This window comes from Camelina sativa, chromosome 8, assembly GCF_000633955.1.
Source record: "Camelina sativa cultivar DH55 chromosome 8, Cs, whole genome shotgun sequence".
In the NCBI taxonomy this organism is placed as follows: domain Eukaryota; kingdom Viridiplantae; phylum Streptophyta; class Magnoliopsida; order Brassicales; family Brassicaceae; genus Camelina; species Camelina sativa.
Window position 1 is genome coordinate 26,589,730 of NC_025692.1, and position 14,508 is coordinate 26,604,237.

Below are 14,508 nucleotides of genomic sequence, written 5' to 3' on the forward strand. Positions count from 1 at the left end.
AAAGAGAGAGAAGCGAGAGAGAACAATTAAAAGATACATAAATGTTATTAAAAAAAAAGGTAATATTCTTTTTTTCTTATAGCTTGAAAAAACGTCTTCTTAATTAAATTTTTTTCAGGTTTTAAACTTAATCTTTAGATTAGTTTAATATACTTAATTTAAAACTAATCGTAGTTTTAGATTCCAAGATAAGTGGACTAGAAGAGCATTATTATTAGTATTTTAAAAATAATTCTGGACCCGTCCTTCTTCCTCATTGCATAGGTAATAATAATACCAGCATCAAAAAAATTATAATAATACCTTTCTTTTTAAAAAAAAAAACACATCAATTATATAATGCACTTTTTTTTTTGCCCAATCTACTTTTTAATTTTAATAGCTCAGACTCAAGCGCATCATAAAATAAATACTATAAACCACCATACAATTGTTAGCTTTAGCGACTAAATTGAGTGAGGAGATACTGAAGAGAGTTTTGATCGTATTTACTTGATTTTGTGAAATGAGAAATGTTAGCTGAATTATTTCTCTTTTTACTCTCAACTTTACTAACATCTCTCATTATAAACAAAGATGTCAATTTTAGTAATATTTCTTTTATTTATATTTAAAAAATAAAACGAGCGTTACTTATTTAAAAAAATATCTATTACAAATAAGGATAAGAACCTAACTTTGTAACTCGCATGAGACAAATTTCAAAAAAGTTTAAACGAACGTTACGAAATAAAGATAAGAATCGAATCTTTTAACTCGCAAAAGATTACAAGTGTTTACAAATTTTGAAAAACTTTGTAAAACCAAAAATGTTCACGCAATTTTTGCATACTTGAAATCTTAAATAATATAAAATTATGATACATACAATGTTGTAGCAAAGTCGTTTCTCTTCTAGAATACAATACCAAACATAAATTTAGATTTATTTATCTTTTATAAGAAATAAATATATAAGAATTTTAAAGAAAAAAATAAAAAATTGAGAAACTTTGTAACGCCAAAAGTGTTCACGCGATCTTAGCATATTTAAAATTTTCTATAGTAAAAAATTATAATGTTATAGTAAAGTCGGTTTTCTTTTAGAATACAAAACTAAATATCAATTTAGATTTATATATTTTGTATCAGAGACCAATATATAGGATTATCCGAATCATGATGGAATATCACAAGGTTGGGGATCGGCGCAACTCGGGTATGTTTCCTCATTATTGGAGACTGAAGCTAAGGCTCCTTTAACTAGAATGCAACAATGTTGGATCTGAGGCCTACGAAATATCATTTTTGAGGGTGATTGTGGATATTAATTAAGATTGTTGATAAAACTCTGATTGATGTTTCTATTGATGGAATTTGTCAAGATATTAGCTATTGGTCGAGTCTATTTAACAATGTTTGTTTTGTTTACTCCACTCAAAACTGTAATAAGGTAGCTCATTTATTAGCTAAGTATGGTTGTTTACAAATGACCTTCTACCCTAAGTGTTTTACATTACCATTATGGCTTTCAAGCCAATTATATGAAGACTTTTTCAATTCATCACTATATAAGTTCATTTTTGACGAAAATAAATTTATAGGAATTTACTGAATTTTTTTTAAAAATGATATACTTATGTTAGTATAAAAATAACATTTTGTTATAAATAAAAATGTAAATTACTTCTATTTAAATTTGCCGTTTTGCAGATATAAAAAAGAGAAACTCAAAACTTGCTCTGAAAATGACGTTATTTGAGAAAACAAACTAAAAGTTGCTGATACAAATTAGGCGTTATCAAAAGGTGAAGTTGTTGACTTGTAACAAAATGGAAAAATAAATGAAGGGGTTACAACCATCCAGTACCATAAATATGTAAAAATCGGAAACAGGATTGGACATTATACTCCACAAAATGCTATAAATAATGTCTTTATATGGCAAGTTATTTATTTTGCTGTCTTTGTTGTATAGACATCGAAATATTAATTGCACAGAATAAATATTGGTCGAAAATAATAATATAACTCAAGTATTTTGTTTTATATGTGCATTTTCATATCCGAACTAAGAACTTGATTAGTTTAAATCATCATAAAAATATGTAGGTGAAATTAGACAGTATAGCTAAATTACATATGAAATGTAGTGTTCTATAGCTGGTTATCTAATTTCATATATCAGCTATAGAATTGTTGTCACCAGTTACACGATAAGTCATCAACATTACAAACGATCTGATTAACGAAGAACAAACAACTAAACCAGACCATAGTTAATTTCCTGAAGAATCACAATTTACTTTGGTTATATCCAACCAATCATCTTAAACCGAACTAACCAATTCACAATTAATTCGAACAAAAAAAATCGACCATTGTTTAGTTAAATATAATCCACGTGTTCCCAATCATCTCCTACATCAATGGAAGTACAGCTCGGGCTTTCGATAACCACCATACATTGTACCTTACTATTTTTCTCCAATTTTGATTTCTTTCGTCTTTTTATTTAACTTGTCCCTATATACTTAAACTTACTCATCATTATCCATATGCACTTGTGAAACTATATCTATATATACATGTACATTGGATAGGAAGCAAACTAAAACACAAGAAACTAAAATTTTGCATCAATGAAAGGAACATGGGCTCCTCCCAGTCCTATGTTTCATGTATATGTTCAATGAACCATAACATAAGAGACCACACTTTGTTTCCTTTTTTTAATACTATAAATAGTTATAACTAATACATGGCTTATATACTTTAAAAAATACATACAAATATTTCATCGATGACCAACACAATTTAATTTCAAAGTTTCAGTTGCATATGGAATGTAAAATATAAGTATATCTAAAAAAAAAATTGAAATACATATACTTTGTTGACAAATAGTAATAAATTAATTTTTCTGTTATTTATTTTGGTTATAAGGTAGGTGTCTATTAATTAGTCTCGTTGATGTTGTTCGGGCAGTTAAGTAAAAGAGTTAAACACCAAAAAGGGAACAGAGCTACATGGTACAGATCATTCATCAGCTTAAAGAATCTTTCTTGTCGCTCTTTTTAAACTAGATTGTGATCTTTTGGGCTTTGTGTCCAAATATTTATTTATTTAATTTATTAGTATTAATCTATTAATAAACTTGATTCTGTAACACTTAACCTTTCATTAGTGTAAGGGACGGTTTAAATTATTTTCCTTCGTGGTTCACTGAATCTCTCTTGGGCTTAAAACACATGGTGGTGGGTTCATCAGAATTGGAGATTTGATCATTTTAGTAATTAACCTCGAAACAAGAGACGTCAGTTAACAAATCAGACTCGTTAACTGTTCAATTAATTGGTTCGATTCAACAAATGTTTTCGGTTAATCAAGTGGGTTTATTTTATTTATTTTCTTTTTTTTTGTTACATTAATTTATATGAAAGTTCTTACGTGGAGACCAAAAGAATAAGATCGAATCGGGGCTGTTTTAGGAGGAGACATATGGATATTAAGTAACTTAAACAATTCGAGATTGTGTTAATGATTTTATACTTGTAATTAATGATTGCCTTGGCTTCATGACTTGAGAGAGAAAGTTGAATCGATTTGATCTTAACATTCAGAATTGTTCAATCTAATTATTATTTTAACAATCGAAATTTCTCCAATAATTTTTGATAGCTACCAAGGAAAATGTATCTTACAAGTTACAACAACCAAGTGATGCAATGGATATTAGTGTTTTAATTACACGTAGGCCCAACGAATAATAAATTTTGCTTGGGTCTATCCGTCTATGTTACATTAATTTCTAGAAAAGCTTCATGCAATGGATTTTTTTATAATTAAGATAGATTAAGAGTATTAGTATTTTGTCATTTGAATCGAAAGCCATTGAACCAAAAACACTCGAACTCTAATGGAGTAGTAAATATCTCTAGTACAACGTAGCAAGTCCTTGTTTTTTAATTTTGACACAACAAGAAAAAAATATTTAACAATCACTTGAAGATTTAAATGATATGCTCTAGTTTATACTATATTACATCACTTAAACCGAAATTTCTGAGATACGTACCATGCTGAAAACAATCCAGGAAAGAAAAAGTTACATTTTGTACTCCCTAATGATTACCCACTCTTAGATTGTCTAGCTGCGAAATAATCAAATCTTTCGTCCATTTACAATTTTTTTTTTCCAACCAAACATTAATCTAGAAAATAACTCTAAGATTGGTTGCCCAAATCGGAAGATAAGAGTTTACAAAAGAAATCTCAGAAAATAAAGAACGCGAAGAATGAGCCAGACAATCCGTCCGTATATTTGACGTCCGTGGGATCCATTTATGATTTTTATTTTCTTGTTTTGGTATGAACGTCTCGGAGCTCAGTTTCGATGGCATTGTTACTATTTATGTCGAGGCACATATTCCTGCAATAGACCAATGAAATTATACTAAACAAAACTCAGTCTAATCTAAAAAGCTTTAGACTAAAAAAACATGCTTAAATATTCGATTTAACCACAATACAGTTTCCTAATCACATCAAGACTTGGATATATATATATATATATATATATATATATATGGTCCGATTTAGGGTTAGAGTCGGTATAGTATCTTCTATCGGCTTAATTTTTCACCTCTAATTTCTTAAACAACTCTTTTGCGGTTGGTGCGGATACAATAATATGTCGAGCGGTAGGAAGAATAAATCCCTCTTCGACAGCTTTGTCGATGAATGATAGCAATGCATTGTAATATCCATCAACGTTTAATAACCCGACCTGCATGAGGAAAAAAAATTTAAAAAAATTAAAAAATCCCAAATTCTTATCTTTTAATCATCACGTTCACATTCATACCAAGCCAAATCGGTTTACATACATACCGGTTTATCATGTATACCAAGTTGTGCCCAAGTTATTACTTCAAGTAGCTCCTCTAGTGTACCATAGCCACCTGATTGATTAGTGATGACTCGTTGACTTAGTCAAGTGGCATAAATAGTAAAAACTTCCTATTTTTTTTTTTAAGGAGAGTCAACATCTGAATTATGATAAGTCCTTCTCTTCTCTTTGGTACTTTTTAAGTCAAAGGTCAATAATATATAACGTTAGTGCATTCATCATCATCATCATGAATGATGATGGATCACAATATTTGCTAGTAGCACATAATTAATTACCATTTTTGTTTCTCTCATAATATTCTTACTCCCAACTCTATAAATAATACTCACTAGCATTACCCGAAAAAGGGAAAACGTTTTTTTTGCAACGAGAATATGATCTTTCAATGTTTGTTCAAAAATATAAAAAGTTTAGATATAATTGAGAACATAAAAAAATATCTTAAACTGGATAAGAAACAGCAGATGTCCTTTGTCGACATCTATTTTCACTGCTTTTAGATGTTGATGGATCAAACACTTTTTGTAAAAAAAATCACTTTAATCATTTTTAAAATATTTGTCGTGATTCTTATAATTCTTTGACTCCTGGGATCTCCCACATATCATATTCATATCAACCACATGTTATTTACTTATTAAACGCACTCCTTAAAGCTCTCTATATATAATGACAGTTAAAAAAGAAAATAAAATAAATAAAGCACTAACAATTACATGTAGGAAAACAAAACACATCTAACTTTAAAAATTTTCAGCATCATACATGAGGAGGAGCTTTAAATGTAGTGGCAAAGTTTTGACAAATGAGTTATCGAAAATCTAAGTTTCCATAAGATTTTTTTGTATATAAGAGAGAGAGAGAGAGAGAGAGAGAGAGAGAGAGAGAGAGAGAGAGAGAGAGAGAGAGAGAGAGAGAGAGAGAGAGAGAGAGAGAGAGAGAGAGAGAGAGAGAGAGAGAGAGAGAGAGAGAGAGAGAGAGAGAGAGAGAGAGAGAGAGAGAGAGAGAGAGAGAGAGAGAGAGAGAGAGAGAGAGAGAGAGAGAGAGAGAGAGAGAGAGAGAGAGAGAGAGAGAGAGAGAGAGAGAGAGAGAGAGAGAGAGAGAGAGAGAGAGAGAGAGAGAGAGAGAGAGAGAGAGAGAGAGAGAGAGAGAGAGAGAGAGAGAGAGAGAGAGAGAGAGAGAGAGAGAGAGAGAGAGAGAGAGAGAGAGAGAGAGAGAGAGAGAGAGAGAGAGTACCAGGCAAAGCAATGAAGGCATCAGAATGCTTAGCCATCTCAGCTTTTCTCTGATGCATGTCTGCAACTTCTCTCACTTCTCCTACTGTTTCTCCAGTAAGCTTTTGTGTTTGTTTTGTGAATCATTGACAGAGAGGCAAAGAGCATTATATTATTGTCTCTACTTCAGACCCGATTGAACATTGATTTTATAACGAAATAAAATTAATACCTCTTGCAACATGAGTAGCTTGGGGATAACTCTGCATTAGTATAACAAGATTAGAAACCATACCTTTCTGCAAGAGCTCAGCAAAGCATAACAAAAACGAAGAAATAATGCAGTATATCATAAACATATATATATATATATATATTACCCAATAACATGACGACCACCTTCATGAACAGCTTGAGACACTAAACCCATTAAACCTATGCTTCCTCCACCATAAACAAGATCAATCTTCCTCGCCACCTGTTCATCAAATCAACACTATTAATATCTCATTATGAAACCTGGTCTTTTAAGAATCCCCATGTGTGATGTTCTTGCGGAAACTATATATAGAAAGACGAGATTTTCTTACACAAACCCAAACCAATTTCTCAAGTAATAACACGGAATTTTAGAAACAGAACGTTTCTAAAATTTGCAAGTATAATAAAATACTTTACCAATTCTTTGCCCAAATCAGTGGCTGCATCTTGATAACTAGCTTTATTGCCATTGCTACTACCACAAAAGACGCAAATGCTCTTAAACCTTGAACTCTGTTTCTTCGTCATCTCTCTTCTTCCCTCTTCATCCTCCATTGTTTCTTAACTTGTCAAAGTCTCAACCTTTTTTTCTCTACGTTTTGTTGCTTTTTGGTTTTATAATATTTGGGAAAACAGAGGAATATATGTTTTTAGACTAGTATATATAGTTAGCTAGTTGACTCTCTTCTTCTCTCCAACCCCNCCCCCCCCCCCCTTTAATTTGTTACGTTCAGCTTCGTTTTAAAGCGTCTTTCTGAAGTATCCTATAGGCACGTGAGAAACGTGGTCACACGAGTGTTCCACTATTTGCGTAGCTCTTTTACATGAACACGATTCTAACTGATAGCACAATCCCAAGTGGTGCTCACACGCGTCGAACACTCTTTTCTTTCCTCGTATTTCATATTTACAATCTTCCAAATTTTGTAGGGGTCTATTATTAACCGGTGAATTATATTTACAATTTTTCAAAAAAAAATTATTTGTCTTTTTCTAATCTCATATTTCATATATGCCATCAGCTTCAAAATTACTAGTCAGTGAATTGTGTCTATCTGATAAATCAGTCATTTAAATAACAAGTTTGTTTTTAACAACCGAAAAACAAAATTTAGGTCAACGTTTAGGGAAGCTAATCCTCACTCCTCACAAGTCACAATGTCTCATGTAAAGATATTTTCTAAACAAGTTGCACAATTGTCGATTTCCGCAAGAATTAAAGAAGTTATTTGCACAGCCACGAAAAAAAACGTAGCTATCATATTCTGAAAATCTTGTCTTTCTTGTTTTCTTACCTTGTGTCTGTTCTGTTCATGATAATAAATAGAGTTTCTGTTCTGGATATAATATGTTCGACACTAATAAAAAGGATATGTATGATTTGATAATGGATTTGATTTGTCGTGATTGTTTAAAGGTATGAGATTTTTTGTGTGTTTTCTTTGGTTTTGGTGCCAATCAATGGTAGCAAAAAAATAATTTAAACCTATAGAAAAATTGTTTAATTGGTAATATGGTGTTGACAACAATTGTTTTATTGTTGATTTTTTATGAGATTTTGTAATAACAATTAAAACTCAAATACAATACAGTATGGATTTGTAAATTATGTTTCGGATAATACGACAAAGCCAAATTATGATTATAAAAGCGATCGTAATTCTATTACGTGGCAGAATTACAGCGTATGAAAATTTGTCACTGCACCACCTGACTAGATTACTTATGTCCTAAGACAGGTTAATACGACGCGTTTCGCTTTGGGCAAAGCAATGTGTTGTCTCCCCTAATTCATATCTCTAAAGTAGCTATTGCAAAAACAAGATGTAACATAGAATAGTATCAACCAATAGCATATATTATATATACTGTGAAAAGTGCAAAAAACTTGTGGTAGTTGAAATTTTTTTGATTTGATATTTCTCTTTTTAGTAGACTCTATAAACCACTCATTCACAATAAATGCATGATTTTGCAAATATAAAATTATAAATCATCTACATTCTAAAGTCTAGACTGTTACTACAACTCAAAAGCGACAAAATATGGTAAGTGATAAGAGTAACATAATTATCGGAATTTCTAAATAGCAATAAAATCAAACGGACTTTACAATCGACAAATCATTTTTTTATTTCTCAAAAAAAAAAGGAAATTACTCAAACAAAGAAAATAAGGAAAGTTAGGTTGTTTTTTCCTTTTATTTGATTGCAGCGTTGAGAAAAAAGTTACCGTTACAACGGTCAGATTTTTCCAGTGCTGCGTTACAATTTATCAAGGGGAAATTTATTTGAGTGACTTGCATAACGCTTCATGTCATAAAAGGAGATGCCTAAATCCTAATACGGGCCTGTGTCCATTAGCTTCAATTGGGTTTATGACTCAGTATAAAGTGATTTGTCTTTTCGTTTTAGATATGGGGCTTTTAGACATCGAGTGTTTTGATCCAACGATTAGGATTCTGACCAGTCAATAGCGTAACTTTCTGATAAATATTGACCAACTTCCGTTCCTTTTACAATTAAAATACGTTTGTTGAGATTTTGAATTTAGAAAAAATATACATATGATCTCGTTGGCAAAGACTTGAAAAAAAAAGAAAAATTGATCTTAAGAGAGCAGTCATTTTCGCTTACGCCAAAACATCACTATAACATAAAATTTACAAACTAAACGAATGGTTAAGCAACGTGTTACTGCAAAGCAAGTTTTCAGATATTTAAGATAAACAAAAAAAAAGAAGATATTTATGAAGAGAAGTTGATACCTTCGATTTCGAACTTGAGGGCTTTTGGGATAACAAAAACAAGTATATAGGTAGGCGTCTATAAATTTTTTTATTGAATTGGAGAAACTTAAAACCGAAATATGTATTGGTGTTTCTTATTATTTTTCATTTTGAAAACGAAAAGTCAAAAACATTAATATAAAGCTCAGATATCAACTTCGAAGGTACTCCATATTATTAACAAACGTTACGCTGATTCGCCAACGTCTCTCAGAAAGTTGCTTACAAGCCTTCTTCTTCCATTATATATTTTTTTCTAAGCTTTTCTTAATAATGTATTTTACGCATTTTTCATATTTATTTCCAGATTTGTAAACCTATAGAGATTATTTTTTCTAGAATATTATTAGAGGGATTCACCAACCTTTTGTTTGCATTTATGCCACTATATAAGCATTTGTAACCAGCTAGAATTTCTTCAATACAACTTGTATAACCAACCAAAAGGCAATAGAAGATTTAATACAAATCTCTCATCATTGCATCAAACCGGAAGAGTGAACCGGAAATGAAGTTAATCCGGAACCCCGGTTTTCTCTTTCTATTCTTTTATCTTCTTGGGTTTCTTGGTCAATCTCCGGTGGATGCGGCGGTGAAGAAGTACCAATTCGATGTAGGTGTTCGATAAACCGGTTTATTATAAACTCAGTATACATTTATTTGAGTTACACTAGATATGTAGCTTTCTAGTTTCTTACTAAAGTTTAGAATTATGGAACAGGTTCAAGTGAAGAACGTAAGCCGGATATGCAATGCTAAACCGATTGTCACGGTTAACGGAATGTTCCCTGGACCAACGGTTTATGCAAGAGAAGGTGATCGAGTCATCATCAACGTAACCAATCATGTACAATACAACATGTCTATCCACTGGTAAAACATCTCTTTCCTACGTCTCAAACCGGCCTAACCGGTTTAGTCATTCTTCATGAACCAAAATTTAACGGTTGTTTTTTATAGGCATGGGCTTAAACAGTACCGGAACGGTTGGGCGGATGGTCCAGCATACATAACTCAGTGCCCGATCCAAACCGGACAGAGTTACGTTTATGATTTCAATGTGACCGGACAACGTGGGACACTCTGGTGGCACGCACATATCCTCTGGCTACGAGCCACTGTGTATGGAGCTATCGTCATCTTGCCTCAACCGGGAAAACCGTATCCGTTCCCACAGCCATACCAAGAAACCAACATAATCCTCGGTTAGAGAAACTAACAAAGAACTGGGTTCGGTTTAGACTGATCTGGTCTAATCTACGTTTAATTAATTCTTAATCCCCCGGGTTTTTATTTGATTTGTAGGAGAATGGTGGAACAAAGACATTGAGACCGCGGTTAACCAAGCCAACCAATTGGGCGCACCACCTCCGATGTCGGATGCTCATACCATCAACGGGAAACCAGGACCACTCTTTCCGTGTTCCGAGAAACGTAAGCCTTTTCATAACCGTTTGTTATCGGACCGGACCGTCTCTCGGATCGAAATAAATTATAAATAATGTTTCCGTAAAATTTTTCAGACACGTTCGTGGTAGAGGTCGAAGCTGGCAAAACATACCTTTTAAGGATCATCAACGCAGCGTTAAACGACGAGCTATTTTTCGGGATTGCGGGACACAACATGACCGTTGTTGAAATCGATGCGGTTTACACTAAACCGTTTACAACCAAAGCCATTTTACTCGGACCAGGTCAAACCACAAATGTTCTAGTCAAAACCGACCGTTCACCAAACCGTTACTTCATGGCAGCTAGTCCGTTCATGGACGCTCCAGTATCCGTAGACAACAAAACCGTAACCGCGATACTTCAATACAAAGGCGTACCAAACACGGTCATACCAATTTTACCAAAGCTTCCTTTGCCTAACGACACATCTTTCGCTTTGGACTATAACGGAAAGCTCAAGAGCCTCAACACACCTAACTTTCCCGCGCTTGTACCTTTAAAAGTTGACCGACAACTGTTCTACACGATCGGGCTAGGCATCAACGCGTGCCCGACTTGTGTGAATGGGACGAATCTCGCAGCTTCTATAAACAACGTTACGTTCATTATGCCTAAGATCGCGCTCTTGAAAGCTCATTACTCCAACATCTCGGGAGTTTTCAGGACTGATTTCCCAGACAGACCTCCCAAAGCGTTTAACTACACCGGTGTGCCGCTCACTGCTAACCTGGGAACATCTACGGGGACTAGACTGAGCCGAGTTAAGTTCAATACTACAATTGAGCTTGTCTTGCAAGACACCAATCTCCTGACCGTTGAGTCACACCCTTTCCATCTTCACGGCTACAACTTCTTTGTAGTTGGAACCGGTGTTGGAAACTTTGATCACAAGAAAGATCCAGCTAAGTTCAATCTCATTGACCCGCCAGAGAGAAACACTGTTGGAGTACCTACCGGTGGTTGGGCTGCCATCAGATTCAGAGCTGATAATCCAGGTATGATATAGATCTGTCAAACACACATATATGATGATAAGATAAGCAGATCAACTGATCAGTGTATATGTTGGTTGTTGCAGGTGTTTGGTTTATGCACTGTCACTTGGAAGTCCATACAATGTGGGGTTTGAAGATGGCTTTCGTCGTCGAGAACGGGAAAACACCTGAGCTTTCTGTTCTACCACCGCCTAAAGACTATCCGTCTTGTTAAGAATCTAAGATTTGAGAACTTCAAAGATTCTTCGTTATGTTTGTGCTGAATGATATTCTTTGTTGATTGTATTTCCCTTCTGTTGATTTGTGTCTGAGATTGTTTCCTGTGGGGCTGCACAATACACCCCAAAATTGCATAAGAAATGAAATTAATGTTTTCCTACAAGAGTTCTTGTTTTATCGATTCCAAGTTTCTGCAGTAAAGTCAGTGACAGCAGAATCTTTAAAGCATCAAAAGCTCTTAGCGAGATACTAAGAGAAAACAGAGAGTATCATCAAGAACCAGAAAAAACAAAGCTAATCTAAACGATTACTCAGTATCTCGAGGTTCTGATCTTTCTACCTAAGTGAACAAAAAGAGAGAAGAGAATACTAGTAGTTCCTGCCATCATAAAACAGAGGAGTTTGATCGATGAAACGAGCTCAAATAGCTGGCGTTGCTTGATCCTTGGGCTTGCAGCATTCTGATTTCTTCTTGAAGTTAAGCTTCCTGGTAAAATTCTTCCAGCTTCTTTTCGTCCTCACCAGCTTATGCAGCTCTTGTTTCATGTTCACACACTCCTTCTCCAGCTCAGAAACTCGTTCTCTTACGCTCTCACCTCTGGGTTTAAGTAAACCTCCATTGCCGCCATTTGGGTTCTCAGAGTTGTCTAGATTATCAGAGACAAAGAACCAGCCAGATACAGATGTCCTGAGCCTAAGCTGTTCGAAAAAGAGAACCTGAACAATCACACGAAGAGGCAGCCTCTCGTTCTGAGCCGCATGCGTGCTAGCTTCCAATGAGAGCTTCTGGCAATTCATGAGTCTACATATGTGCTCTCTCTCTGAATCCGTAATCCACGGATGAGCCTGCCAAAAATTTGCAAATACATCAAAATCTCAACAAATCTATTATTGGTTAAAATTTTAAAACAGAAGTTTTGTTACCTTCAAGTACACATCGATGGCGTGATATATTCCATCATCTAGTGGCCTTGCATAGTCAGGAATTGCAGCAGCGATGGCTTCGAACTTCGCCAGCTTCAAGTTAACATCAGGTGCAACCTCAGCGAGATAACCGTCAACCAAAGTTGCCACTAACGTTGTTGGACTTAGCAAATCGGCTCCATCCTTCACCAAATGTCCTTCTTCAATGATGCAAGGAGAAGGGACGATACCTCCTTGTTCGGTTGAAGAAACAAACTGTTCAATCATTCTCAAAACGCATTCAACATCATAAAGCGTTTCAGAGTATCCCATATTTGGTATAAGAAGATCAACTAGAGCAGCTTGGTCCAACTGATTTCCAATTCTTCTCTCCAGATTCTCCCTTGAGGATTGGCTTGCGTGAAGCACCATTGCAGTTTGAAGCAGCCTGAGAAGAAACTTGGTCGGGTTTACACCTTTCTTGCTAGGAAGCAACCCGACAATCTCCTCAAGACAAGTTTTTTGGTCTTCTTCAGAAGGGTTCGGTGTCTCAATCACTTGCTCATCCATGGTTACTTGTCTATTCATCATAGGAACATGTTTCCTTGTATAGTACATAACCGCCATGGCGACGTTCTCGAGCTTCATCCCACGTGCTTCAATAGCGGTAATGAGTCTTTTGAAGAGAGGCAAGCTAAGGAAAGAAGCGTCATCAAACCACCAATCTTCACCAGTAGGTTGAAGCATCTTTCCGGAAGCAGAGATTCCATTCCACAAATGCGATTCATCTTCTGTGCTCTGCCCGCTTGTAGCGCTCTTTCCTCCTCCCACAGGCCAATTGAAAAGGCTCGGGTCAGCACAGGCTTTGACAGCTAAAGAATCAACACACCTGGAGATAATGTGAAGATCTTCAGCGTACTCGGTCACTTCCTCGCAAGTCTGAAGAGCTTTGATTGAGTCTGTCCAGTTACCAAACACTTCATTGAGGAAAGTCTCAGTCATACCGACAAGATTCCCTTCTCCATAGTTATCAGTCATCTCAAGGTACTCAGCTGCACATCTAAGGCTAACAACATTGAAAGCGGTAAGCTCGATCTTCACACCGTAGCAGAATTTGGTCACAAGCTCGAACGTTTTGCCGCCTCCTGGTATCTCATCTAAACTCAAAACACAGCCTGATCCATCATCAGTGGAAGACTCTTCGATTAGCCTTTCAAGAAGCCCACTTCTAGAGAGCAATGGGAACTACACACAAATCAAAAAACACATTACACAATTAGAAAACAACCAACTTGAATCATCAAGCTGTCACATTTATGCAATTACATCAAAATTTTAACCTTGTGGAGATGAAACTTCATGTCTCCAACTTCTATGGTAACATCACTCACGAGTCCGGTGGTGCAAAGCCTGTAGACGAGCCGAGAGACATATAACATCACCCAAAAACAGAAAACTTCTCCGTCTAAATTTGATTATTGTACATCACACATCAATCAGAGCTAGCTATATTCTTGAAATCCACAAAGTTATGATTTTTAAAAAAACTGAAACCACAACTAATGATAAAAAGAAGAAGAACCCATCTCGATTTCAACAAAAAAGAAGTAAAAAGACGAGAGCTTGATTACACAAACTCAAGAGAAATCAACGACACTCGTCATGAGAAACCCATCTCGAAATCGGAAACTAACGAAAGACTAGCTCGACTAAATCTAAGTCAGGGAGGTAAAGGCAGAGAAAGAAGAGTACCAGGTTTGGCCTTCGCGATGGAAAGCTTCG

General features: G+C 35.0%; 3 protein-coding genes across 3 annotated transcripts; 1 reads left to right on the forward strand and 2 right to left on the reverse strand.

Moving 5' to 3' along the window:
* LOC104708812 (probable cytokinin riboside 5'-monophosphate phosphoribohydrolase LOG6) lies at nt 4,214-7,064 on the reverse strand. The gene is made up of 7 exons (XM_010425440.2): nt 6,787-7,064; nt 6,489-6,586; nt 6,341-6,371; nt 6,131-6,230; nt 4,873-4,943; nt 4,625-4,768; nt 4,214-4,411 (listed from the first exon to the last, which is right to left on the reverse strand). The coding sequence occupies exons 1-7, from the start codon at nt 6,922-6,924 to the stop codon at nt 4,388-4,390; spliced, it is 606 nt and encodes a 201-aa protein (XP_010423742.1). The 5' UTR covers nt 6,925-7,064; the 3' UTR covers nt 4,214-4,387.
* On the forward strand, nt 9,575-11,986 carry LOC104708813 (laccase-11). Its single transcript, XM_010425441.2, has 6 exons — nt 9,575-9,770; nt 9,879-10,030; nt 10,118-10,362; nt 10,463-10,591; nt 10,681-11,604; nt 11,688-11,986. The coding sequence occupies exons 1-6, from the start codon at nt 9,666-9,668 to the stop codon at nt 11,816-11,818; spliced, it is 1,686 nt and encodes a 561-aa protein (XP_010423743.1). The 5' UTR covers nt 9,575-9,665; the 3' UTR covers nt 11,819-11,986.
* Nucleotides 11,953-14,502, reverse strand: LOC104709964 (BTB/POZ domain-containing protein At5g03250). The gene is made up of 4 exons (XM_019229011.1): nt 14,479-14,502; nt 14,067-14,136; nt 12,748-13,971; nt 11,953-12,669 (listed from the first exon to the last, which is right to left on the reverse strand). Exons 2-4 carry the CDS (start codon nt 14,085-14,087, stop codon nt 12,244-12,246), a joined length of 1,671 nt encoding a protein of 556 aa, XP_019084556.1. The 5' UTR covers nt 14,088-14,136; nt 14,479-14,502; the 3' UTR covers nt 11,953-12,243.